At 35.7% G+C, this 26,716-nt stretch overlaps 1 protein-coding gene across 1 annotated transcript in view; it reads left to right on the top strand.

Moving 5' to 3' along the window:
- Nucleotides 1-26,716, top strand: part of SEC24D (SEC24 homolog D, COPII coat complex component) — a 109,178-nt gene that overhangs the window by 19,134 nt on the left and 63,328 nt on the right. Inside the window, exons 4-8 of the mRNA XM_074273759.1 lie at nt 2,577-2,725; nt 7,168-7,443; nt 9,319-9,452; nt 14,193-14,304; nt 18,637-18,764. Coding sequence (XP_074129860.1) covers nt 2,577-2,725; nt 7,168-7,443; nt 9,319-9,452; nt 14,193-14,304; nt 18,637-18,764 — 799 coding nt within the window. The remainder of the gene's footprint in view (nt 1-2,576; nt 2,726-7,167; nt 7,444-9,318; nt 9,453-14,192; nt 14,305-18,636; nt 18,765-26,716) is intronic.

Consider the following 26,716-nt stretch of genomic DNA (forward strand, 5'->3'; position numbering starts at 1 on the left):
TGTGTGTGTGTGTGCGTGTATATATATATATATATATATATATATATATATATATATAATTTATTATATGCCAGGCCTTAAAGAACTTAAAAAAAAATTACTTCATTTGATCCTTTTTTGGGGGGGCAAGGCAATTAAGGTTAAGTGATTTGTCCAGGGTCACATGACTAAGAAGTGTCAAGAATCTGAGACTAAATTTGAACTCAGGTTCTCCTGACTCCAGGGCTGGTGTTCTATTCACTGTGCCATCTAGCTGCCTGAATTTCATTTGATCTTTATAAGGGTACTGCTATTATACACATTTTACAATTAAGGAAGCTGAAACAGACAGAAGTAAATTCTAAGTTCATAGAACTAGTAAGTGTATCAATTCGAATTTGAATTCAGATCTCCATAACTTCAGGCAGTGTGATATCAGCTTCTGAGAGAGACTTGAGACAGACCAGTTGTAATAGTTTAGGTGTAATGGGAGCCTGCACCTTCTAGTCATTCTTTTCCTAGATTTGTCCTCCATCTTTCCTTTCTCTTTTCCCATGTTTTCACAACTGACTTTAATGTATTCCTATATCAAGCTCTGTATATGTATATGTATGTACATGTATATTCAACTTCATTTTCCATATGAGGGAAGTTTATGGGATTCCTGACCTCCCCACCCCAGCTTTCATGTGTACATGCTCTTCTTAGATGTACCCTAATGTTGAGAAATAGTAAGCTTCTATTTCTTCCTCGTTTTTTCTCTTTTCTTACTCATCTAAGAGAAAGCAAACAGGAAAAAAAACAGACCCCGAGTTTTTGGTTTTTTATTCTTCCTCCACTGATGACAGTAAAATTCTAAAGAAACAATGGTTTCTTCTCCTTCTAATAGTATATGAATTTGTGATCATCATTTAACCTCTGCAAGTTGCTTAAATGTATTTATCTGTCTAAGTTTTTCTAGTTTCCTGAGATTGCATTTCAGACATTCTACCCCATCTGTTTTTATAATAGGAATGCTTTAAATTCATTTATTCTATGGAGGTTCATTATTCTCTTCCTCCCCTAACCCTGCCTCAATATTATACTCAGCTTTTTAGGTTGTTATATTTGATTTTAAAAAGTCTTTTTTGCCTTTTGTCATATGATATTCTAATCTTTCCTTTTCTGTATACTATCTGTACTATATCTTGGTGTATTCTGATAATAGTTCCTTGATATTTTATCTCTTTTTTCTTAGAAACTTATCATATGTTTTCTCTAACATGGAATATATGAATTTGGCCTATGACATTTCTGGGTGTATTCAATTTGGGGTTTCTTTCAGGTGATGATTGATGGATTCTTAACTTTTTCACTTTGCCCTCTGTTAAGGATAGTTCTAAGTAGTTTTTCTTTATGATTATATAAAATATAACACCTAGTGTTTTTCTGTGGTCATGGTTTTCAGGGAGTCTAGTTCTTAATTTCTCAAATTTTCTTTCCTTATCTGATTTTCCAGATCAATTCCTTTAGCTAGTACATACCTCACATGGTCTTCTAGTTTTTTCTTCTTTTGGTTTTGTTCTAGTATTTCTCATTGTTCATTGAATTATCAAGCAGCTTATTCCATTCTTCTTGGAAGGGCATAGCCATTGTTTCTCTAAGGATTTTCATCTTTGATTTTAAACTATTCTCTTGCCAAATATTCTAATTTCATTCTTTATCTCTTGTTTCCGATCTTTTTCCACCTACTCTTGGAGTCCTTGTATCTAATTCATTCTTTTTTTTTTAAGGCTCTACAATACTTATTGTGATATTAATTTCTTCCTCTGGAATATTATCTTAGAATTCTTCTAATCCATGGTATTTCTTCACTGCATTAAGTAGGTTTTTTTTTTCTTTCACTCATCTCTTCAATTTTAGTTTCTAGAGAAGAACTTTGTATGAGGGGCAAAGCCCTGTCCCCTCCTGATTTATTGAAAGGGATGGCTGGGCTCTTTTTCTCCATCTGTCTCCAAGTCTTTTTTTTTTTTTTTCTTTTTCTGAGGCTGGGGTTAAGTGACTTGCCCAGGGTCATACAGGTAGGACGTGTTAAGTGTCTCAAATCAGATTTGAACTCAGGTCTATCCACTGCACCACCTAGCTGCCCCCTCCTACAAGTCTTAGGTGACTGAAGCATGGTAGTAACATCAACAGGAATAACAAAGTTAAGAGAAGGTTCAGGGAAAGCAGATGAAGTCACCTTTGGATATGTTGAATTTTATGTCATTGTGTAATATATTTTAAGCTGGAATAGTCAGATGACAAAACTGAAGACCAGAGGAATGAAGACCATGTAGATTGTAAATAGCAACTCTGCCTCACTTAAATCTAGTTTATGAACAAGTCAAGATATCACCCCAATATGTCATTGGTTTTCTTCAAAAATGACGGACCAACAACCACAAGAAGCAGATCTGGGATTCCTCCCACAATCTTCTATTTCCAGATACAGTAGTATTCTTTTCAAGACATTTCCAGGGGTATATGTACTTTAAAGAATCATTACAATCTTCCAAATTATGTGTCTGTGAAATCCTTTCTATTACTGTCTAACCCCAACTCTTCTCTCTTCTCAGGTTTCCAGGCCTTCCACCTGTCAACAATGCTGTCCCTCCCTATCCACCATCCTCTCATCTGCCACCAGCATCCTATCCAAGTCCTGTGTCCACATCTGCCACCACCCAATTGGGTCATCAACTTGGTGCCATGCAAATTCACAATTACGGTAATGGTGAATTCTTCCTTTTCAGTGCTCATTCATGTGCTAAATTGTTTTTCGTGAGTAAGGGCAACAGCTGATAGACCTTGATCTAACATAGAATCATAGAGTATCCAGAAGAGGCCTTAGAGGCCACTGAATGCAATACCTTCATGTTGCATATAGGAAAACTGAGATTCAGAGAAGTCAAGCAACTTGCTCAGGTTCACACAGCTGAGAAGAATTCTAGGCAAGATTTGAACTTACATCCTTCTTTCTCCAAGGTCAGCACTCTGTTCTATATACCTATGAGTTCCTAAAATAAGAGTCGTGAATATTATTTTCCACAATATTCTTAACTTTATTTGGTTGATATAACCTCCTTAAGGTCAGGGTCTACTTGATTTTTGTCTTTGTATGGTCTCAATGCCTTCCTCTATGCAGCTAACAAACCAGTATCCCTAAAACACAGATCTGTTCATGGTATGTTGAAGAGATTCCTCAGCTAAGAATTTAAACCCCATTCCAATTTGGCTCCAACTCCCCTTCCAGACTTTTTTACCTTAGGCCCCTTTCATCTACTCTGATTTTCAGAGAAATTGGGCTGATTCAAATGGGGTCACAGAGAGTTAGACAAGACTAAAATGATCCATGGAATGTCAGAGATGGGATATGAAGCCAAGTCCATGCAGGACCATGAACAATTTTGCTTTTAGGTGATTTTTACAAAAACTGAAAATCTTTTTCCAGAGCCTTGAAAGGAAATCAATGAAAATACAAGTGTAGAGAGGATCGTTGTAAGGATCAAACAAGGCATCAAATGCTATGCAAATCCTAAAGTGTTCTATAAATGCCAATACTTAATATTATTATTCTGTCTCTCATAATTGTATTTTTTCCTTTTTTCCCCCAATTCTTTTGATATATATTTATGTGTATATATATTTTTTTATTAAAGCTTTTTATTTACAAAACATATGCATGGGTAATTTTTTTACAATGACCCTTGCAAAACCTTCTGTTCCAAATTTTCCCCTTTTTCTCTCCACCCCTTCCCCTAGATGGTAGATAGTCCAATACATTAAATATGTTAAAATGTGTTGAATCCAATATATGTATACATATTTATACAGTTATCTTGTTGCACAAGAAAAATTAGATTAAGAAGGAAGAAAAAAAAACTGTGAAAGAAAACAAAATGTAAACAAACAACAATAAAGAGAGTGAGAATACATTGTTGTGGCCCATACTTAGTTGCTATTTTGCAATTGTACTTTGAAAGAAAAGTGCAATTAAAATAACATTTTCTTATAGGATAGAGTGCTGGGCCTACAGTTAGGAAGATCTGAGTTTAAATTCTCCCTCACTTACTAGGTTAACCATGTGACCCTGGGCAAGTCACTTCACCTCTGTCAGCCTCAGTTTCCAAATATATAAATGATCATCATAGTAGTATTTACCTCCCAGGATTATTGAGAAAATAAATAAGATAATATTTGTAAAGTGCTTTGCAAACCTTAAAGTATTCTATTAATTTTAGCTTTGATCTTGATTAGTATTAGCTAATTTTAGATTACATAAAAAAGGAAGGAAGGAAGGGAGGGAGGGAGGGAGGGAAGGAAAAGTGTCTTAAAAGTTAAATGCTTTGGCAATTCAACAGCTATAAGGAAGCCAAACCAATCCAGCAAACATTTATAAAGTGCCTACCATGTTCCAGAAATTCTACAAGGCATGGGAGATTTTTATTGTTGTTGTTCAATTGTGTCTAATTCCTTGTGCCCTCAATTGGGGTTTTCTTGGCAAAGATACTAGAGTGATTTTCCGTTTTCTTCTCCAGCTCACTTAACAGATGAGAAAATTGAGGCAAACAGGGTGAAGTGACTTGCCCACGGTCACATAACTAATAATTATTTGAGGTTAGAGTTGAACTCAGGTTTTCCTAACTCTAGGACCAGCTTTCTATCCATTGTCCTACCTTGCTGCCCATTAAAGCACTTCGGATACAACTAATATAAAGGCAGTCCTGCATCAAGGAATTTATAATCTAAAAGAGGAGACAACACACAAAAGGAGGCAAGAAAAGGTGAAGAGACATAAGGGAGTAAATGATATGGGGCCATTTTGTTCCTTGGAACTGAAACCTGGTAGAACAGCAAATGCAAAGTAGAAAGAACTGAGGGTTCTGCCCTCTAAAAAGCAAGACATTGAGAGGAGTTTAGTGTTCTACCCTCCAATCAGAGGAGAGAGGAAACCTAGGGATATGGTGTCAATTAAAGTTTGAATTAGCAGCTTGTAGATGAGTTTAGGAGTGATGTACATTTGATTCCTGATATTTAATAAATCTAAAAATATTACTCCACTACTGCCTCAGCAAAAAAGAACACCAAGGTTCTCACTGACTGGTTACATTTTCTTGGGGAAAAGAGGTCAGAAGATCATATGATCTATAAAGAGAGCTGAAAAACATTCAGAACCACTCTCATTGTTAAACAAGTTTTTTTGAAGTCCCTAAGCCTTTTAGATGAAAAAAAAAAATTTACATGTATTATACATAATATATGTGCTAATACCTATGTATATGTGCTATATATATACATAAATATATGTATACACATACACATACAAACATAGCTACACACATACATATATATATATATATATATATGTATATGTAAACTAGGTTTAAAATTTGTTTTCTGTTTGTCTATGGCCTTCATCTTTAAGTCTTTTTTGATGGTGAGACTTGAAGCCTTTAGTTTTCCTTTAATTCCAAAGTGTATTTTGTTTTGATTTTTAGTAAGCTAGAAGAAAAATTGGACAGAGAGCAAGAATGTAGTCATTCAACCAGTAAATCCCTTGGATATTCTAGAGGAAACACAAAATCTCTTTCTTTCTGGTTGGCCTTAATAATAGACTTCACAGTCTTTTGACTGTATCTTTTTTCTTACCTGATGACCCAGTAAGCCACTTTCCATCTGGGGTTTGCTCCCCAGGAAAGGGGAGGAATTAGAAAGTAACAGTAGAAACAGTTCAGAAATGAACTGAGATCCTAGGTTAAGAGTTAGAAGGTGGGCAGCTAGGTGGCTCAGTGGATAAAGCACCAGCTCTGAAGTCAGGAATTCCTGGGTTCAAATATGACCTCAGGTACTTAACACTTCCTAGCTGTGTGACCCTGGGCAAATCATTTAACCTCAATTGCCTCAGGAAAACAAAACAAAACAAAAATAAAAGAGTTAGAAGAACACTTCAGAAACAGGAAAATTGTTTGGATTGCACTCTTTATAAGGAAGGCTATGAGGGTTGGGGAGGCTAAATTAACATCTAACAGCTGATTTTTAAGTTATGGTACAGAATAAATAGTTTCATAGATTTAAAGCTATAAGGAACCTCAGAGGGCCCCTACTTTAATTTACAAAAGAGGAAAGTTTGTCCCAGGAAAGGAAAATGGTATGGCTAAAGTCACACAGTGAGTTGTATGACCAACAGGTCATGAGTCCATTTTCTCTGGCTCCATACTCAATCTTTATTCTTACTCTGCCTTTCCATTCCTAGGAATGGTTTTCTTTTGTTAGGATTTCAAGATGGTGTAGTGAAAAGAATTCTGAATTTGGGGTAAGAGAATCCCTGGTTCTGCCTTATACAACCTGTGGGACTTTATGTTCTTTTAAGTCTCAGGGTACTCATCTGTTAAATAATAGGGATGGACAGCAGCCTCATTGTTGTTCAATATCTGGTACAATGGGTCATTCAGAGCTTGAAGATTCCAAAAATCCATCTCTTTAATAAATAATGTGTGTATATAGATGTACGTACACCCATGCACAAACACTGCAAGGTAAAAGTAGTGTGGCAAAGCAGTTAAAAATTAGCACATGAAAATAAAAGCAAGTAAAAGCCACTGGTAAAAGACTTGAAAGCAAGCAATCTGCAAGGAGGTTCCTGGGGTCTGGAGATGTCCCTGTCAAAGTCCTACAAATTGCTTTTATGCTCTTTTTATCCAAGGGCCCATAGTTAAGGTGGACTCACCCAGATCTGCACCACTATTTCCTTGCTCACTTTGGTCCTTTCTGGGGGCATAGGAGTATGGGGGCTAACTCCTCCCAAGTTTCCCCAGGATCCTAACCTGTAGCAGACTAGAGGACCACATTTACCTCTAGTGTCAACATTCTATGACCTTCTGAATGGTTCTTTTCATCTTTTGGAGGACACACAGCTTGGTTGTGCCCAATTTGCTTGAACTTCTGTATAAGGCACAATTTCTCCTTCCATCTTCTTGGATTGCAGGGTTCTGAAATTCTTGCTCTGAAAATGTCATAGAGGGAGGAATACCATCTACAGTACATGAGAATCACAAGAACTTGGGCCTTTAATATTGAGTGACCGGAGAACTCAGGCAATTTATAAAAGTTTCAGGCTGCTGGAGGCTAGTTTCAGTTCTTTTTCACATTATTCCTGATGTCTTTGCACAGGTCCTGGCATGCCTTCGGGCTCCCCAGGCATCCCAGCCCCACCTTCAGCAGCATCTTTCCAAGGTCCTCCACAGCTGCCCCAGCCGTCCATTCTACAGCCAGGCCCCCGGATCCCCCCACCTCCACCAAGCACACACAACGGTCTCAGCACTGCTCCCCCATTGCCACCAGCAAACAGGCAGGATGGACTCCCTGGATCTGGCCCTCCCACTGCCAATTTTCCATCTCTGCCTCTTCCAGGACAACCTCCAGGCCCTGGATATCCTCCTCAGCAAGGTAAGAATGGCATTATTACCTTGGGGGGAAATACTGAAGAGGAACCCATATAAAGGTCTCATAACTGAATGAGGGGGCCCATAAAATTATATTCTCATATACATTGGAGTCATATAAAAATTTCTTGGACAAAAGGGAAAAATGAATGAAAAAAGTTTAAGCTCTCCTAGGCAACTCCCCAGGACCCTAAGATTCAGAAAAGATGCCAACTTTCACCAGGAGAGCAACTTTCCTCACAGCTCCCTTACCTTTCCTTCTACCAATGACATCACAGGTCCAATTCTCATTCACAATTTCTCTTAGATATGAACATTAATAGTCATAATTTTATCTTCCCCTAGTTCACAAATAGTAACTTGAGTTATTCTCTCCCAGTTAAAGCCTTTAATACACTGAAAACATTTACATGCAAATGAGTTGATAGACCACAATGCCCTTCTAGGTTTCTTACCAGAAATAATACATTTCCTTTGAGGCAATCCTCATAACATACAATCTGGGTTTCTCCTCAACATTTTATCTGATTTAATCAGTTTTTCTTATGCATAGCTTCTATTTCTGTCCCTCTCAGCAGTCAGAATGTCCATATATAAAAGGATCAGTTAATTGCATATAGAAGAAAGCTTTGTGTTAGCTACATCTGATATCTCTAGAGCTTTGAAGCTAAGGTTCTTTCATAAGAAAAATAGGCTAAATGACCTTACATCCATAATTTTCCTTGGTTTTTAGAACTGGACTATCACTCCGAACCATTAGCAACTTTAGTGAAAAGCATTAAATCAGGAGATAGCTATATATATATTTCTCACTGCTGAAAGACATGACAAATGCCTGTCTCCTGCCTGTCTAGGGGAATTCAGCAAGATCATCCAAAGAAAACCCTTTTATTAGAATTTTGCAGTGCCAATTGTGACAATCATTGCTGCTGTTATAGGACTAAAGAACTGCAAGGAAAATGGAATTAGAGCCCTAGTTACAAAAGAGCTTCAGAGGCCATTTAATTCAATCCCCTCATTTTTCAGATGAGTCCACTAAGACACAGGAAAGTAGAGGGTTTTTTCCCCCCCAGGATTACACAGATAGTGAAGTAGGATTTGAATCCACATTCATTGACTTGCTAGAATTTTTGTAGGACTTTAAAATTTGGTAAGATTTTTACAAACATTGTCTCTTTTAATCCTTATAACAACCGGAAGTAGCTATTATCCTCATTTTACAGATGAAGGAACTAAATCAAATAGCAGTTAAATAATTTGACCAATGTCATACAGGTGTTTGAAGCTGGATTTGAACTTCTTGACTGCAGGCCCGGTCTTTTATACTCTGTGCCACCTGGCTGCCCTATTAAAGGAAAACTATTAAGCATGCTTAATACCACAGTATATTCATATATAAGAATTAGGGCAGAGAAGATAGACACTTGTTCATTAGAGGTTATTTTTAGTTGTCCTGTTTTGGTTCCTATATTTCTTTATTGGCAATAGGATGTAGTAGATGAGGAGCTGACCTTGGGAGCTGTAATGGTAATTTCCTGCCAGTAAGACCTGGAAGCCTCAAATGCCACTTTGGGCATTACTAATTGGGTGATTCTGAGCAAATCACTTAACTTCTTATTGCACTAATTCTCAAAACTATTAATTAGAGAGTTTGGTAGAGAAAATTTTCTCCCCTGGGAGTTCCCTCAACTACTAAAAATTATAAATCCAGCTCTGTCCTTTCATGTGTTCTGCTTCTGGCACGTGTTGGGATACTTGGAGATTCTAAACTTAAGGTATAGACAGAAGGCTAAAAGCAGCTTTGTTCATATCTGGAGATGATAAAGGCCCACCTGGTCTTAGATGGTCAAAGCTGACATTTATTTCATTGTTTTTAAAGGGACTAATTATGGCCCTCCCCAGATGCCTGGAGCTCAGCTGACTTCCCCAGTTGGATTTCCTGGTGGCCCTGCACAATTGGCTGGGCCAACACAGCCTCCAAAGAAGCTTGATCCGGACTCTATCCCAAGCCCAGTAAGTGATCATTTTTCTGAGCAAAGGCATCTGAGGTCCATTTCGATGCATTTACAGTCTCTTCTGAATGCACACAGTTCATTCCTTTGTCATCCCTTATAACTGTTGTCTATGCCTCTTAGATAATCTACCCAACATGGTGGACGTCTTCAGCAAAGTCATTTCATATTTTTTTACTACAAGCTTATTGACTACCTCTACACTCTTATTCTTATCTTGGTGGCTATTATTTATCAATCCTCCTGCACATTCTTTTTCCTTCTTTAATGAATTCAGTGACTAGTTCACAGTCTTTCTATCTTCCTAGTCCCTTGCCCTTTTATTAGCAGACTTCAGCATGGAGACTGAGATTCCTTTGAATGCCCTGACTTCCCAATTTCTTAAGCTTTTCAATTCCCATGACCTACTCTTCCTTTTCACATCCCCTCCACTATATATGGAGATGGTCATATCCTTGACCACCTATAAGTGTTCTTTCCACCTGTCCTCTAACTCTTAAACTCCTTTATCTTATCATTATTTTTTATCATTCCATCTATTTTTACATCACACAATCCCTCTCCTTCTTCTTTCTCATTGTGATTTCCATTCCCTCAGTTCTTTCTCAGGCCATCTTTCTTCCCTTTCTTCCCTGAGTTATTGTTTTCTCATTGTTCTCCAAACCCTTCACTATCTGCTTTGAGCTCCAAATGCTTCCTCCAAATCTATCAGTGATCTCTTTTTATCCAATCTAATCAGCATTTCCCCTTCTTCAGTCTCCTTGACTTCTCTATGGCTTTTAATGGCCATCTTCTCCCCTGGATGCTATCTTCTCATTGGGTTTTTGTGATACTGTTTTCTCCTCCAGTCCATCTAACTAGTGAGTCTCTTTTGCAGATGTTTCATTCAGGTTATAGCCACTTACCATGGACTTAAGCCAGATTTCATTATTAAGTTTTTTTTTTTGTTGTTGTTTCCACTTTAAAGCTGAGATTGGATCGTATTTGTTGTCATAGAACTAATTGCATCAATAATGTCACAAATCTCAAACTAATGTTAAGGTTTATAATGAGAGAAAATTGCTTGTGCATAAAAATTCTGCAGTGCCCATCAGAGCTCATCAGAAGTCTGCTTAGTAGTTCCATATAGATATCATCTTTGTTTCATGAGATCAATCAACTAGCATTGATTAAGCACTTCCTACATTTCCTAGCACTGTACTAAGTGGAGGGTATATAAAGAAAAAGGAAAATCAGTCCCTGTCTTCAAGAAGCTTACATTCTAACACTGAAGATGACATGTATAAATCAGAACATATACTGTAAACAAAGAGAAGATCAAACATAACCTTAGAAGAGATATTACTCATTATTGGGTTTGTATCCCAAGGACATCATAAAGGAGGGAAAAGGACCCTCATGTGTAAAAATGTTTGTAGCAGCTCTTTGTGGTAGCCAAGAATTGGAAAAGGAGTGGATGCTCATCAATTGGGGAAAGACTGAATAAGTTGTGGCATATGAAGGTAATGGAATGTTATTGAAAAGGATGAACAAGCTGATTATAGAAAGGCCTGGAAAATTTTACATGAACTAATGCTGTGCTAAACAAGCAGAACCAGGGATACATTGTACCCAGTAATAGCAATAATGTGCAATGGTTAGCTATGAAAGGCATGATTCTTCTCAGTAATTCAGTGATCCAAAACAATCCCAATAGACTTTGGATCGAAAACTCCATCTATAACCCAGAGAAAGAACTAAGGAGACTTTAATGTAAATCAACACATGCTATGTTCACTTCTTTTTTCTGTTTTTTAATCTCTCCTATGGTTTTTCCCATTTGCTCTGATTTTTCTTTCCCAACATAACTCATAAAATAATATGTATTAAAAATAAATAAATTAAAAAGAAAAAAGAAGGAATGGCATTACCATCTAGGGCAGGGGCAGGGAGAAACCAGTATTGGCCTCCTGAAAGATGTGACACTTGAACTGAATTCTGAAATCAAGAATTCTCACAATCGTGTTAGGAGAGAATGCTGGACCAGTAATGTTTAAGCTAGAGCAGGTAGACCAACATGACTGATTTCTAAGGCATAAAGACTGGCACAATGATCTCCTGGTTCTTCTCCCTTTACTTTGCATCAGTTCATATAGGTCTTGCCAACTTTTCCTGAAACACCTCCTCATTTCTTATAGCACAATAGTACTCTATCAGACTCATATGCTACAATTTGTTCAGACATCCCCTCGATTTTCAATTTTTTATCACCACAAAAAAGAGTTGCTATAAATTTTCATGTGTGTAATATAAGTCCTTTGCCTTTTTCTTTGCTCTTAGAGATATAGATCTCGTAATAATATTTTAGGGTCAAAGAGTACATACAATTTTATAGTTCTTTGGGTGTAGTTCCAAACTATTGTCCAGAAGAGTAAGACCAGTTCACAGCTTCACCAACAATTTATTCTTGTTATTATCTCCTCCAGCATTTGCCATTTCTGATAGGTGTGAGGTAATACTTCAGAGTTGTTTTGATTTGCATTTCTCTAATAAATAGTGATTTTTAGCATTTTATATGACTCTAGATAATATTTCTTTCTTCTGAAAACTGATTATTCATATTATTTGACTATCAATTGAGGAACAGCTCTGATTTTTATAAATTTGACTTAGTTTCCTATATATTTGAGAGATGAGGTCTTTATTAGAGAAACTTGCTATAAACATTTTTGTATTGCTTCATCTGTTATTTTCTAACAAATTGTAGTTTCCCTGATTATCTCTTTTAATTAGGTTTCTTTTTGCTTTTCTTTTGTCTGCAATCATAACTGCCACCCTGCCTTTTTTTAAAATTTCAGCTGAAGCATAAAATATTCTGTTCCAGTCTGTTATCTTAACTTTTTAAAGTTTCTGCTTCAAGATGTTTCTTGAAAATAATATATTGCTGTTGAATTCTGGCTTCTAATCCATTATGCTATCCACTTTCACTATAGATGAGATTAGCCCATTCACATTTACAATTATAATATTGTATATTTTCCTACTTCTATTTTCTTCTATTTATCCTTTGCTCTCTCTCTCTCTCTTTATTGCATCCCTTTTCAAAAGTCTTTTTTGATACTGAATGCTATCTCTCTTAATCCACCCTTACTTTTATTATTTCTTCTCTGTCCCCATAACTCTTATCCCCTTCCCCTACTATTTCTCTATTGGGTAAGAGAATTTATGTACACAGCTGAGCTTCCCTCTTTGAACTACTCATCATGAGAGTGAAATTCAAGAATTGTCCACCTACCCCCATTTCCTCCTCCACTATAAGAGCTATTCCTTGCATTTTTATGTGAGAAAATTTATCCCATTCTACCTCCCTTTTCCCTTTTTCTTGCTGTATTCCTCTTTCTCACTTCATTTTTTTCCTGGTCATCCCTGTATAATCAACTCACATTCATGCCTTCTGTCTATATAGACTCTTTCTAATTATCCTAATAAGGATAAAGTTCTTTCCAGTTACGTGTGTCATCTTTTCATATAGGAAAATAAACAATTTAACTTTATTGAGTTTATTATTATTATTCTTTCACATTTACCTATTTATAGTTTTCTTGAGTCTTACATTTAATGTCAAATTATCTCTAATCTTTTCATCAGGAATGCTTTAAAGTCTGCCATTTCATTAAATATTCATTTTCCTCCAGAAGGATTAAACTCAGTTTTACTGTGTAGGTCATTCTTGGTTGTGATCTCAGTTCCTTTGCCTTCCCAAATATATTCCAAGTCCTCTGCTCCTAACATAGAAGCTGCTAAATCTTGTGTGATCATGACTCTGGCTCCATGATATTTGAATGATTTCTTTCTGGTTTCTTGTGATATTTTCTCTTTGATCTGGGAGCTCTGGAATTTGGCTATAATATTTCTAGGAGTTTTCATTTGGGGATCTTTTTCAGGAGGTGATCAGTGGATTCTTCCAATTTCTGTTTTACCCCTTTTTAAAAATTACTTGAAATATGATGAGTAGGCAATTTGTTGGCTTTCAGGTAGTCCAGTAATTCTTTGTATCTTGCATATGTCTTATTTCCTAGATCAGCTGTTTTTCCAATGAGATATTTCAAATTTTCTTCTCTATTTTGTTCTTTAAGGTGTTCTCTTCAGTATGTTTTTGCCTCTTTTATCCAGCTGTTAATCATGTTTTCATAATTTCCTTGCATTATTCTCATTTCTTTCCCCAATTTTTCTTCTACACTTTTATCTCTTTAATTCTTTAATGAATTTTTTTGATCTTGGGTTCAAGTATCATTTTTCTTTGAGACTTTGATTGTAGCTGATTTAACCTTGTTTTATAAGTGTAGGAAATTCTATATGAAGAAATATGCCTTTATTGTACATGTTTAACCTATATCAGATTGTTTCTGCCTTGGGGAAGGAAGATACAAGGGAGGGAAGGAGAAAAATTTGGAACACAAAATTTCACAAAAATTAATATTAAAATTATTTTTATGTGTATTTGGGAAAATAAAATACTATTGAGAAAAAATATGCCTTTTTTGCAAATTATAGTGTTGGCTGGATACTGAGAGGTTTAGAGATACACAAATTGCACATAGCAGGAGAATTCAACCAGGTTTTCTGTCTTTGTGACTACTGGCTTCTAGCCATCAGACCATCCTCCTTTCTCTGGATATAAAAAAAATAATAAATTACTGAATCTTTTAAAAAATGAATTAAGAAAATACTTACTTTTTCATGTGGGTTTCTCATTTGTCAGATTCAGGTGATTGAGAATGACAGATCCACCAGAAGTGCTCAAGTCTATGCTACCAACATAAGAGGCCAGGTTCCTCCTCTAGTAACCACAGACTGTATGATCCAAGATCAAGGTATTTCTTTTCATTGCTATTATTATTGGACTTCTTGAAGTTGGGCAACTTATTAAAAACAAATACTTGGAGCCATCATCCATACTATCAAACCAATTCATGAATGAAACAAAAACATCATTCCTTCAGCTATGCCAGGAACAAAGATCTTTTGGTAAAAAATGCCAAATTCTATCTTATGACAAATAATGTTAAGCTAAAATTAAATGTAAAGAAATAGTCATTTAGGAAAACTTTCCAAATCTTACTTCCTTAATTTGTTATTTCTCCTTTTTTGTTTGATATATTTTCACTTGTGTATTTCTAAAATAAGTTTCTTAGTCATGAAAAACATGGTATAATAATTGTATTTTATACATAACAATTACTATTAGAATATAATTATTAACATAGTACATGTATAATATATTATAATATTATGTTAGTATAATATATAATATATATAGCTATAGATAAATAGATATAAAACAATATTATATGTAACAGTTAATGGACTGGGAGTCAGAAGACTTTACCAGATTCACTGTGTCGTCACCTTAAGCAATTGAATGAATTGTTCTGATCCTCTGTTTTTTGGCCTGTGAAGTGAGAAGGTAAACAAGTCTCTAAGACCGTTTCTTTTAACTGCTGATTTGTTATTTGAAATTCTTACTACCTTGGGCTACATTAAGAAAATGTGAATTTAGGGTATCACAAATATAGAAGAGAATGGGGGTAGAGATAGCCTAACTCACTCTGCCCTATCCAGACCACATCCAGAGGATGTATAGTTCTAGATAGAACATTTTATGAAGGACATGGATACACTGGAATATAACTAGAGGACAGTGCCCAAGATAGTGAGGGGTCCAAGAAGATTTAGAGAGCACAGAAGAGCTATAGTCAAAGATTGAATGGATTATCTCATAGAAAAGATTAGCTTTCTTCTGCTTGGCCCCATTAGCCAAACTAGACACAATATGGTAACTCTGATTAGATAGTTTGTAGGAAAATGTTATTTTTAAGGTACCATTTGATACTTTCTCATTTTCTTACATAGAAAACAAAAGCCATTTCTAAATGTGTGCTTTAAAGTCATTCTGATACTTCAGTGGGTCTATGATCTTTGGATGTGGAGATGCCCAGCAGAGTCAATGATCACTTTCTTGATTTATATTAATCTCCTCTGTTTCTTTCAGTTGGGCCAGTTATCTTTTTTTTTCCATTTGTTGTACTGAATTCATATTGGTTACATCCCTCCCTTATCCTCCTCAAACCCATTATTTTTTTTTTTCTTTAGAAAAAATAACATTTTATTTTTATCTCTTGTTTTTGTTACATCATCAAAATTTCTACCAGTATCCTTTTCTTATCCTCTCCTGGGGAATCCTATATAATAAAGCATATTTCTAAAAGTGGAAAAAGAAAAATCAGTAAAACCAATTAATAATAATAGCTAGCATTTATAAGTATAAAGCATCTAAAATACATATAATTTAAATATATAATGGGATATTGTATGTATTGTATGCCATGTATAATATAAATGCTATATAGTATTCTAAGGTTTACAGAGTGATTTATAAATATTATCTCACATTATTTTCAAAATAACCCTGGGAAGTAGATGCTATTATAAACCCATTTTGCAGATGAGGAGACTGAGACAGACAGAGAATAAATGGCCAGTCAAAGGTCACACAACAAGAAAGTAAGAGAAGCAAGATTTAAACTTGTCTCTCTGAATACAGGTCCAGCACTCTATCTACTGTGCCACTTAGCTGCCAAATCAACAAAGTCTGAATATGTAAACATGCAAAGGGATGGAATAGATCACCATTTATCTTTCTTTTGTCTTTTGGAGTACTGGATTTGGAATACCAAAGTCCCACTTTCAGATCCTTCCTTAGACATTAACTAGCTGTATGACTTCACCTCTCTAGTTCTCAGTTTCCTTGTCTGTCAAATAGAGGGCTATTCTCGGTGACCTCAGGGGTTCTTTCTAGACCTAGCATTCTATGATCTGCAATCTTGAGACCAGGATGTTTTTTTTTTTTTTTTATTATATATATATATATTTTATAATATTATCCCTTGTATTCATTTTTCCAAATTACCCCCCCTCCCTCTATTCCCTCCCCCCGACGACAGGCAATACCATACATTTTACATGTGTTACAATATAGTCTAGGTACAATACATGTGTGTGAATATCATTTTCTTGTTGCACAATAAACATTAGAATCCGAAGGTACATGCAACCTGGGTAGACAGATATTAGTGCTAACAATTTACATTCCCCTCCCTGTGTTTCTTCTCTGGGTGTAGCTACCTCTGTCCATCATTGATCAACTGGAAGTGAGTTGGATCTTCTTTATGTTGAAGATTTCCACTTCCATCAGAATACATCCTCATACAGTATTGTTGTTGAAGTGTACAGTGATCTTCTGGTTCTGCTCATTTCACTCAGCATCAGTTGATTTAAGTCTCTCCAGGCCTCTCTATATTCCTCCTGCTGGTCATTTCTTACCGAGCAATAATATTCCATAACCTTCATATACCACAATTTACCCAACCATTCTCCAACTGATGGACATCCATTCATCTTCCAGTTTCTAGCTACAACAAAAAGAGCTGCCACAAACATTTTGGCACATATATGTTTCTTTCCGCTCTTTAGTATTTCTTTGGGATATAATCCCAGTAGTAGCGCTGCTGGGTCAAAGGGTATGCACAGTTTGATAACTTTTTGGGCATAATTCCAGATTGCTCTCCAGAATGGCTGGATTCTTTCACAACTCCACCAGCAATGTATTAGTGTCCCAATTTCCCCACATCCCCTCCAACATTTGTCATTATTTGTTCCTGTCATCTTAGCCAATCTGACAGGTGTGTAGTGGTATCTCAGAGTGGTCTTAATTTGCATTTCTCTGATCAGTAGTGATTTGGAACACTCTTTCATGTGAGTGGATATAGTTTCAATTTCTTCCTCTGAGAATTGTCTGTTCATATCCTTTGACCATTTATCAATTGGAGAATGGTTCGGTTTCTTATAAATTATGGTCAGTTCTCTATATATTTTGGAAATGAGACCTTTGTCAGAACCTTTGTTTTTAAAAATATTTTCCCAATTTGTTACTTCCCTTCTAATCTTGTTTGCATTAGTATTATTTGTACAGAAACTTTTTAGTTTGATGTAATCAAAATCTTCTATTTTGTGATCAATAATGATCTCTAGTTCTCCTGAGACCAGGATGTTTTTCAATAGCATCATGAGCATAATGTGAACCTTCAAATGATATGTTGATGGCAGAACCATCTTGGGATCATTAAAAGTTCTATGGAATTTCCAAAGTTGGTCTGTCCTCTCTTTTCCTCATGTTCTGTGTCTAATTCATAGAATTATGGATTTGGAGCTGAAAGGGTCCTAATAGACTATTTAGTTCAACTTATTCATTTACAGATTGGAAAAAAAATTAGACCTAAGTAGGTTAAATAATTTTCCAAAGTAGATAGTACCAGAATCAGAATTTGTACTCATGTCCCTGGATTTCTCATTGTACTGTTCTATACCATTTCCTTCTCTAGTTTATTGTACAGATAAGAATCTGGGGCAGATAGTCCTAAGTGACTTACTCAGGGTCCCACACACTCCTAGAGATGGATCTTCCTGGTTCCAAGCCAAGTTCTCTGTCCACTGTGCCACTTAGCTGTCTTCTGTTTAATATACAGCCTTTAAAAATCATTTATGTATTTTGCTTTGATACATCAGACACTTCCCAGCCAACACTCAAATAAACCTTCCTACAAAATATATCCTCCACAAAAGTTTATTATTGACAGAAATAAGGATGTGTTCATTAACTATGGCAATGAATATCAATATTGTTGTATTCAATCAGCATTACTTTTCCACAATAACTTTATTTGCATTGTTGTAGTTATTATGTATGACAAGATTCACCCCTTAGATTAACTAGGTGGTGCAGTGGGATAGGTGCCAGGCCTGGAGCTAGGAAAATTTATCTTCCTGAGTTCAAATCTAGCTTCAGATACTTACTAGCTATGTGACTAGGCAAATCACTTAACCCTGTTTGCCTCAGTTTCTTCATCTGAAAAACTGAGTTGGAGAAGGAAATGACAAACCATTTCAGTATCTTTGCTAAGAAAACCTAAATGGGGTCATAAAGACTCAGACATGACTGAAAACAATCGAACAACAATAATATGCACTCTTCATCCAGTTGATTTTTCCCACATGGATGGCTAGTTCTATTCTATTATTTTTAATGTGTATATTTTAGGATGTATTTTTTTCACTGTTTTTTTAATGAGTTTTTTTGAATGTTTCAGGGAATGCCAGTCCTCGTTATATCCGGTGTACAACATACTGCTTCCCATCTACTTCAGATATGGCCAAGCAATCTCAACTACCATTGGCTGCCATCATCAAACCATTTGCCACTGTTCCTCCAAATGAGGTAAGAGAATTGGACACAAGCATATGACACTTTAATAACTCCTCTAATATACTTCCTGGGCTTAGTTCTTACATTGCATCCTGCTTTGCAAATGGGGCTTTTACGTCTACATCTACTTAAAACCTAGCCTTCTAGTTAGCCATCTAGTTAAAATCACTGTTCAGTAGCAAAAAGAAAAAAAAAAAGTCCCCTAAAAGCAAGTTTAGGGCACTTATGTAAACATACCCTTAACTGACCAAATCATTTTCATTTCTCTCTTTTTTTTAATCACCATATATTTAGAGCAATTAAGTAATTTGACATAGAAACTAATTGATCTAGTGGAATATCTTAGTCTTAATACCATTAATGCATTCTTCTTGCCCCATGCAATCCTAGAATTCCTATGTATTCATTATAATACTGCAATAGTGAAGATAGGGTCTAAAATATTCTATCTGCTTTTCTTCCCTCTGGATCAAAGTATTCTTTCACTTAGATTTCAAATTCAACCTCCAGTTCAATCCAATAGACATTTTTTAAGAAGCACCTGCTAGGTAAAGAACATTGTGATGATCACTTAAGATCACACCAAGTTTAGATTGGTCCTGGACCCAGCCCTCATGAAATTTATATTCTATTCTATAAAAGGGTTATGATGGGCACAGATAACCATAATACCTGAGAGGCAGTCCCAGTACCATCATACATCTTATAGGAAGAGGTTTTGATGAGAGGGAGTTGAGAAGATAGAGGAGGAAGACAACGTTGGGAAGTCTGGATATTGCTGGAAGTGCAGTTTGCTGAATGTACCCAATGGTGTCATCCCCAATTTATTTCTTCTTGGGTCCAAAGGGGAGGTACTAATAGAGATACTTATTTTAGGAGTACGTTTATCATCGTAATCCCTAAAGGCTTCAATTTCCCATCTGTAAAATGAATGGATTAGACCAAATGACTTAGAATTCTAAGATACTTTCTAGATCAAGCATCTATTGAGATGTGTTAAAAATTCACTTCCAGATCATTCAAATAAGTGGGTCATGGAGTGAATTTATATACTATGTACATATTAGAAACATAAATTTTTAAAACAGGAAAGAACCTTAGATATTAACTTTTTGCTTTACGGAGTAAGAAACTGAAGGAAAGATAATTTTTAAATTTGCCTAATTTAAATAAATGGGCATCAGAAAGATATGAACAAAATAGAGTGTGAGATGGAAGGGACTCAGACTAGCAAGGAGATAATTTAGGTTTGTGATTCTCAGTCTCCTTTTTCAGGCATTTTCTATAAAAAGGCCTTCTCTGTCCTTAGGCCTGCTCTTTGAAGAAAATTTCTGTCAGGAAGATGATTTTTCCTGTAAATTGGGAATTGCCTATTTAGAGAAAGAATGATCTGTAGAATGCGGTATTATTGCTGGAAGGTCTATGAATCCTGCCTCAGCTAAGAGGATGACAAGAAAGACTGTGAGAAAGGGCCTGACAATGGCACCAAGACAATTGTACCCAAGGAAATAAGGGAATGTGTGTCCATGGGTCAACTCTGTGACCTACCTTGGTTAAGTAGTTTTTTTTTAATGCAGAAAATGAAAGCATTGGAATCATAGGTGCATTAGAGAAGTGCTTAATTAAACATTAGGGAACCTCAGTTCATATTCCAACTTTGCCATTTATTTCCTATGTGATCTTGGGTAAGTTACGGTTTCTTAAGATCTATTTTCTCTCATTTATCAAAAGGAGCAATTACAGTGGGTGATTATAAGAGTTCCTTCCAGCTCTAAAATCTCATGAATGAATGAATGCATGAATGGGTGAAAAATTATCTTATAAAGCACCTATTATGTAAAAGGACTGTGCTAATGATCCTATGACTTAATAGGGATCATTGTCAACACTGCTGTCCCTGATCTTGAAAAGCTGCCTAGATAGAGATTTCACTGGACCCTGATCCAGGGCAAACACTGAGGAATTGTTGAGGTATTTGGAGTCTCTTCGTGCGAGAAGTCAGGGCTTCTGAGATGGGACAGGTGGTCATTTGTACAGCCTGACAGGATCCAGTCTGTGTTATGTATATTTGGAGGCATTTCATTAAGGTGTATTTTTGGCACTATGTCATGAAAACTAAGCAGTCTTTGGTATTGAAAAGAGGTTTTAGTTGGTTTTGGTCGACATGTGTAAACTTCACGTCTATTTACTGCCAAACACATGCTGATTTTCTTACCCACTATATACATTTTGTATGAAATTCCTGTTTTATCACTTTGTTCTCCAGAGAACAGGCTGTGTGTGTATTGTGTTTGGTTCTTTTTTTTTCCCATGGAAACTATGAGATACAGAAAAACCTACCTTCCCAAAGCCAACAAGTAGATCTCATTTAAAATATAAGTTTGACTCCACTGAAGAAGAAATGACTAGCATTGTTTTTATTATTACATTTATATATTACATTACATACATTAATTACATTTCTAGACTTGTAGCTTTAAGCACTTTTAGCAATTCTCAGCCTGAGGCTGCAAATTGGTGTTTTTGACTCACCAAGATTACATGCATGTGCTTGTTGAGTAGGCCATTACCTTGAGAACTGGTTTGAAACTGTCTTTGTAGCTTAAACCAAAGGAGGGAATCCTACTGAGCTTAGTGAGTAGTAGGGCTTATTCAGAATGATCTAAAATTGAGTCAGCTTAAAGAAATCTTACCATACATTAGGCCCTCCCTCATAAGATGCATTCTCCCATCTATTACTACAAGGCAAGAGAAAGCAAGGAGAGGCTTGCTGAAATGGATGTCTTCTGTCTGTGGGGTTAGATAGAAGAGCCAAGGGTGACTACAAGCTCTTCAGGAACACTCACAGGGTAACAATGACTGTCAGTCCTAAGCTGGGAATTCATGAACAAAGAAGCATATCTCAGGCTAGGCATAGTGATTCTGGATATCTGTCCATCTCTTCATCTCTATTGAGACAAGTGAGAGCTATCTCCTCACCAGTCACTCAGAGTAATTAATACATCTCATTTCATCACTGTTCTGCAGAATTTATTGGTAGGATGATTGGTTTGGGGACAAGGAATGAAATGAAATTGCCTCTCAGTGACAGAAATGGCCTGAGCCTGCTTCCTTTTTGATTTTTTTTAAACTGATGGATGTTGCAGCATGTCTACATGGTTGTTTGTTGCTAAACTTTATATAATATGTGATTTCAGATTCAACTTAAAAAATAATCTCACTACATGTAGCAATACATTATATGTATATTATATGTAATGGTAGTATTTCTGCTTTAAATCCTTGATATTACAATGAAATTCCTACTTTATTAAATGTATTTGATATGCTTGTTATTGTGTGCAATTTAAACTTGCTTTCCTCTTTTTTTTGGTTGTGCTTTTCCTTTTACAAACCTCTAGCAACAGGTAGTTTCTGAGAATTACTAATCTATGTTTGTATTGCAGATGTACTTAAGGAATATGTAAAAAAATCATTTTAACAAAAGAAATATAGATATTTAAAATTAAAAAAAGAAAAGCTGCCTATATAAAGGAAGCACCATAAAATAACAAAAATGAAAATAAGTAATGCTCTTCATGACTAAAGATTATTCCTACATTAACACCTATTGAAGATTGAATGATTGAGAAGTATCCTCAATGCTCTAGGTGTTTCCAAATAGCCAGATGGTTGCTACCCTATAGGCAAACCATCCATAGTGCAGTGTGTGTGTGTGTGTGTGTGTGTGTGTGTGTGTGTGTGTGTGTGTGTGTGTGTAAAACTATATTTCTATTTATCAGTTCTTTCTCTGGAGATGGGTAGAATCTTCTTTCATAGGTTTTTTGTAGTTGATTTGAGTATTTGTAATGCTCAGAATAAATTAATCATTCACAGATAATCTGAATAATATTGCTGTTACCAGATACAATGTTCTCCCAATTCTATTCATTTCACTCTTCATTCATTCATGCAAATCTTTCCATATTTTTTAAATCAACAAGCTCATTATTTCTTACAACACTGTAGTATTTGACTACAATTAAATACCACAACTTGTTCAGCCGTTTCCCAATTGATCACATTTCTTCAATTTCTAGTTCTTTGCCACCACAAAAAGAGCTGTTATAAATATTTTAAAACATATAGGTTCTTTTCCTTTTTTCCTAATCACCTCAGGAAACAAACCTATAGTGGTGTTTTTGAATCAAAGGGCATTCAAAATTTTATGAATCTTTGGGCGTAATTGTTTCTTATTCTCCAAAATGGTTGGATCAATTCACAGTTCTACCAATTCCAATTTATCAATATTCCCTTCAACATTTGTCATTTTCACCTTCTCTCATTTTAGCCAATCTGATTAGTGTGAGATGATATCCAAAAATTGTTTTAATTTACATTTCTCTATAGTAATTTAGAACATTTTTTCACATGTCTATATATACTTAATTGGGGACTGACTCATATTATAAATTTTACAATGTTCTCTATATATTTAGGATATGAGAAGTTCATCTAAAAATTACCTATTAAACTTTCCCTCCAATTTTCTGTTCTCCTTCTGATCTTGGGTACACTGGTTTTATTTGTACAAATCCTTTTTAATTTAATAGAATCAAAGTTGTCCAATTTATACCTCTCAATGCTCTCTATTTCTTGTTTATTCGTAAATTTTTCTCCCATCCATAAATCTGTAGTTCCAATTTCCTTATGATATCTCCATTTATATTTGGCTATAAATCCATTTTGACTTTATCATGGTAGATGATATAAGATATTGGTCTATACCTAATTTCTTCCATACTGCTTTCTAGTTTCCCAATAATTTTTTTTCATCAAATTGTGAACTCTTATCCCCAAAGCTTAAATCTTTACATTTGTCAAACATGAAATTACTATAATCATTTACTGCTGTTTATTGTATGTCTCCTCTGTTCTCTACTTTCTTAAATTGCAGTTTGTGATCCCACAAGGGGTCTTGTAACTGAGTGTGGGGTCATGAAATTATGATTTATAATCAGTAAATGCTTGATTTATGTACCAATTTTATATACTTATATACCTAGAGTCACATAAAAATGTCTCTAGTGAAAAGGTTTCACTAATTCACCTTTTTATTTCTTGGCCTGTACTAGATAGTTTTCATGATTTCTTCCTTATAAATAAAATTTAAAATCTGGTACTGTTAACTCTCCTTCCTTACATTTTTTTTCCTTTGACATTCTTGACCTTTTCTTCTTCAAATGAATTTTGCTATCATTTTTTTTTTCTGGCTCAATAAAATAACTTTTTTGGTGATTTTATTGAGATAGCATTAAATAAGTAGACTAATTTTGGTAGGATTATTGCTTTTATTATATTGGGACAATGTGTTTGCATAATATAAATGTGTTTTGAGCCAATAGAAAGTTTCAATACCGCAGAATCACATTTCCCTAAGAGTCAGTTTGTTGCAGTGGATAGAGTCCTAGACTTGTTGTCAAGAAGACTTTAGTTTGAATCCTGCCTTAGACTCTTACTAGTCATATAAGGCCACTTCATCTCTCATAGCCTCAGTTTACTTCTCAAAAAAATGGGATCATGATAGTACCTGCCTCTGAAGACTGCTAAGAGGGTCAACGGTGATAGTCCACAGCTATATTTTGTTTTATTGTGCTTTACTTTATTGTACTTCACAGATATTGTGTTTTTGACAAACTGAAGGTTTGTAACCACTCTTGAATCCAACAAATCTCTCCGTGCCTTTTTTCCAAGAACATGTGCTTACCTAGTTCCTCTACATCACATTTTGATAATTCTAGTTATATTTCTACTTATTCATTAATATTCTGTTTTGGTGATCTGTGATTAGTGATTTTTGATGAACTTTTGCAGTTTTTTTGGTGGCTCCACAAACCTTACCCATATAAGACTGAATTTAATTAAATAAATGTTGTGTGTTACGACTACTCCACCAGCTGGCCATTCCAGTCTCTCTCCCTCTTCTTGGACCTTCCTTTTCCCTGAGACACAAACATGTTGAAATTATGCCAATTAATAACCCCACAATAGCCTCTAAGTATTCGAGTGAAAGCTAATTTGACAAACTTCATTGCTTTCTTTTCTTAAGAAATTGCCACAGCCACCCTAATCTTCAGCAATCACCACCCTGATCAGTCAGTAGCCATTGAGGCAAAAGATTATGACTCACTGAAAGCTTAAATGGTTAGCATTTACAACAAGATATTTTAAATTAAGACATGTATTTTTTTAGACATAGCACTGTTGCACATTATATAGACTATAATCCTGTGTAAGCATAATTTTCATATGCATTGAGAAACCAAAAAAAATCAATTCATTTTATTGTGATATTTGCTTTATTGTGGTGGTCTGGAATAGAACCCACAATATCTCCAAAGTATGCCTGATTTTTAAAAGCTCTTTACAAGAGCTATAAAAGATATAAGCTATTATTATTCTTATTTAGCTCAAAATAGCTGTCAGCTGGTAAGAATGAAACTTTTCCTCATGAAAATTATCTAAATTTTTAAAAGAAAATGGCAAGAGGAAGGTGACAGGTTGTCTGTCATCCTTCATAGGGACAATCCTCATATCAAGTTCTACATATTTTTTCCCTTTGGCACAAAAAGAACAGCTGACCACCTCCCCCCCTTTTTTTTCTTCCTTGAATACCTCCCTTTTTGATTTATGGGCATTCCATTGCCTCTGTAATATTAAGGGCCAGGCGCCCTTGTCTCATCATCCTGCTAGGACCTCCAGATTTGGTCTCTGCTGAGGAGGTTTGTTTAGGGCAGTTTCTATAACATCAGTAGCTGATAGACAGCACCACCTTCTAACTCAGCCTTGTGTTAGCAACAGTTCTGGCAAACAAATGGAGCTCAGTGCCTTGCCACCTGTGTCTGGCCAGCTTGGCTTAGAATGACTGTCCCAGGAGCTAGGGATGTTAGGCTTTTTTGTCACTTTGTTTTCCTGGTGTTTAATTTTCAAGCTGCTTCTGGAGATTTAGAAATGGCCCTGCAGTTCCATTTCAAATAGTTAGAAATCAGATCTCTATGATTTTCATGTTAGGAAACTGATGTTTCTGCTTTGATGCAATAGCTGAAGAGGTAGTACAGAAGTTATATAGAATCCTAGAAAAATAAGAACTAACAGAATTTTCTAACTAATTTTTACCTAATTGAGAAGTAATGTGGTATTCCAGAAGACAGGGACTCAAATATGGCTTAACCACTAGTTTGTGACCTTAGATAAGTCACCCTATCTTTTTGGAGGAAGGGGTTATACTCACTTATCAGTTCTCAAAATGTGGTTTTTGGACTCCTGGGATTCTATGAATCCCTGAGAATCTTTTAGCGAGTCTATAAGATCAAAGCCATTTTTATCATAATTCAAAAATGTTTAGTTCCTGATCAGGCAAATATTGATAGATAACCTATATAAACAAAAGCTCTTAACAGGGGATGAGGACCTCAATAATTTTTGAGAATGTAAAGGGGTCCTGAGACCAAAAAATCTCCAGTATTCTGGAGAATCTCTCAGGATCCCATCTAAGTCTGCTTGCTTAGAGTGATTTTTAGTTTCTGTTCTCACTAAATGAAGAGAAATCCTTATTTGGTATAACTGTGTAGTGAGAACATGAAGCCTCAGAATTTGGATAGAACAGAGATTGGACACATGGTTTTGAGAGCTCCCTGGTAAGGAAATGCCCTCTGCCAAGGCAAATTGATGCCTTTTCTATGATTTAGTCACAAAGAGTTGGCTGGAATGTGTATAATTGGCAGGAATTGAACCTAAGCAAGAACTCTATTAACTATCCCATCCTGCCTTTCATTCTGCCCATGGGGATGTTCAGGGGGGACTAGCACTTCTGGCATGAGAGCTGCTGAGCCCATTTCAGGGTTGCTCACCCACCTTTGGTATCTACCTGTCATCCACCTCTTACCTGTGGCTCCAAACTATAGCAGGTACAGCAGCCACACTTT

Source organism: Sminthopsis crassicaudata, chromosome 6, assembly GCF_048593235.1.
Source record: "Sminthopsis crassicaudata isolate SCR6 chromosome 6, ASM4859323v1, whole genome shotgun sequence".
In the NCBI taxonomy this organism is placed as follows: domain Eukaryota; kingdom Metazoa; phylum Chordata; class Mammalia; order Dasyuromorphia; family Dasyuridae; genus Sminthopsis; species Sminthopsis crassicaudata.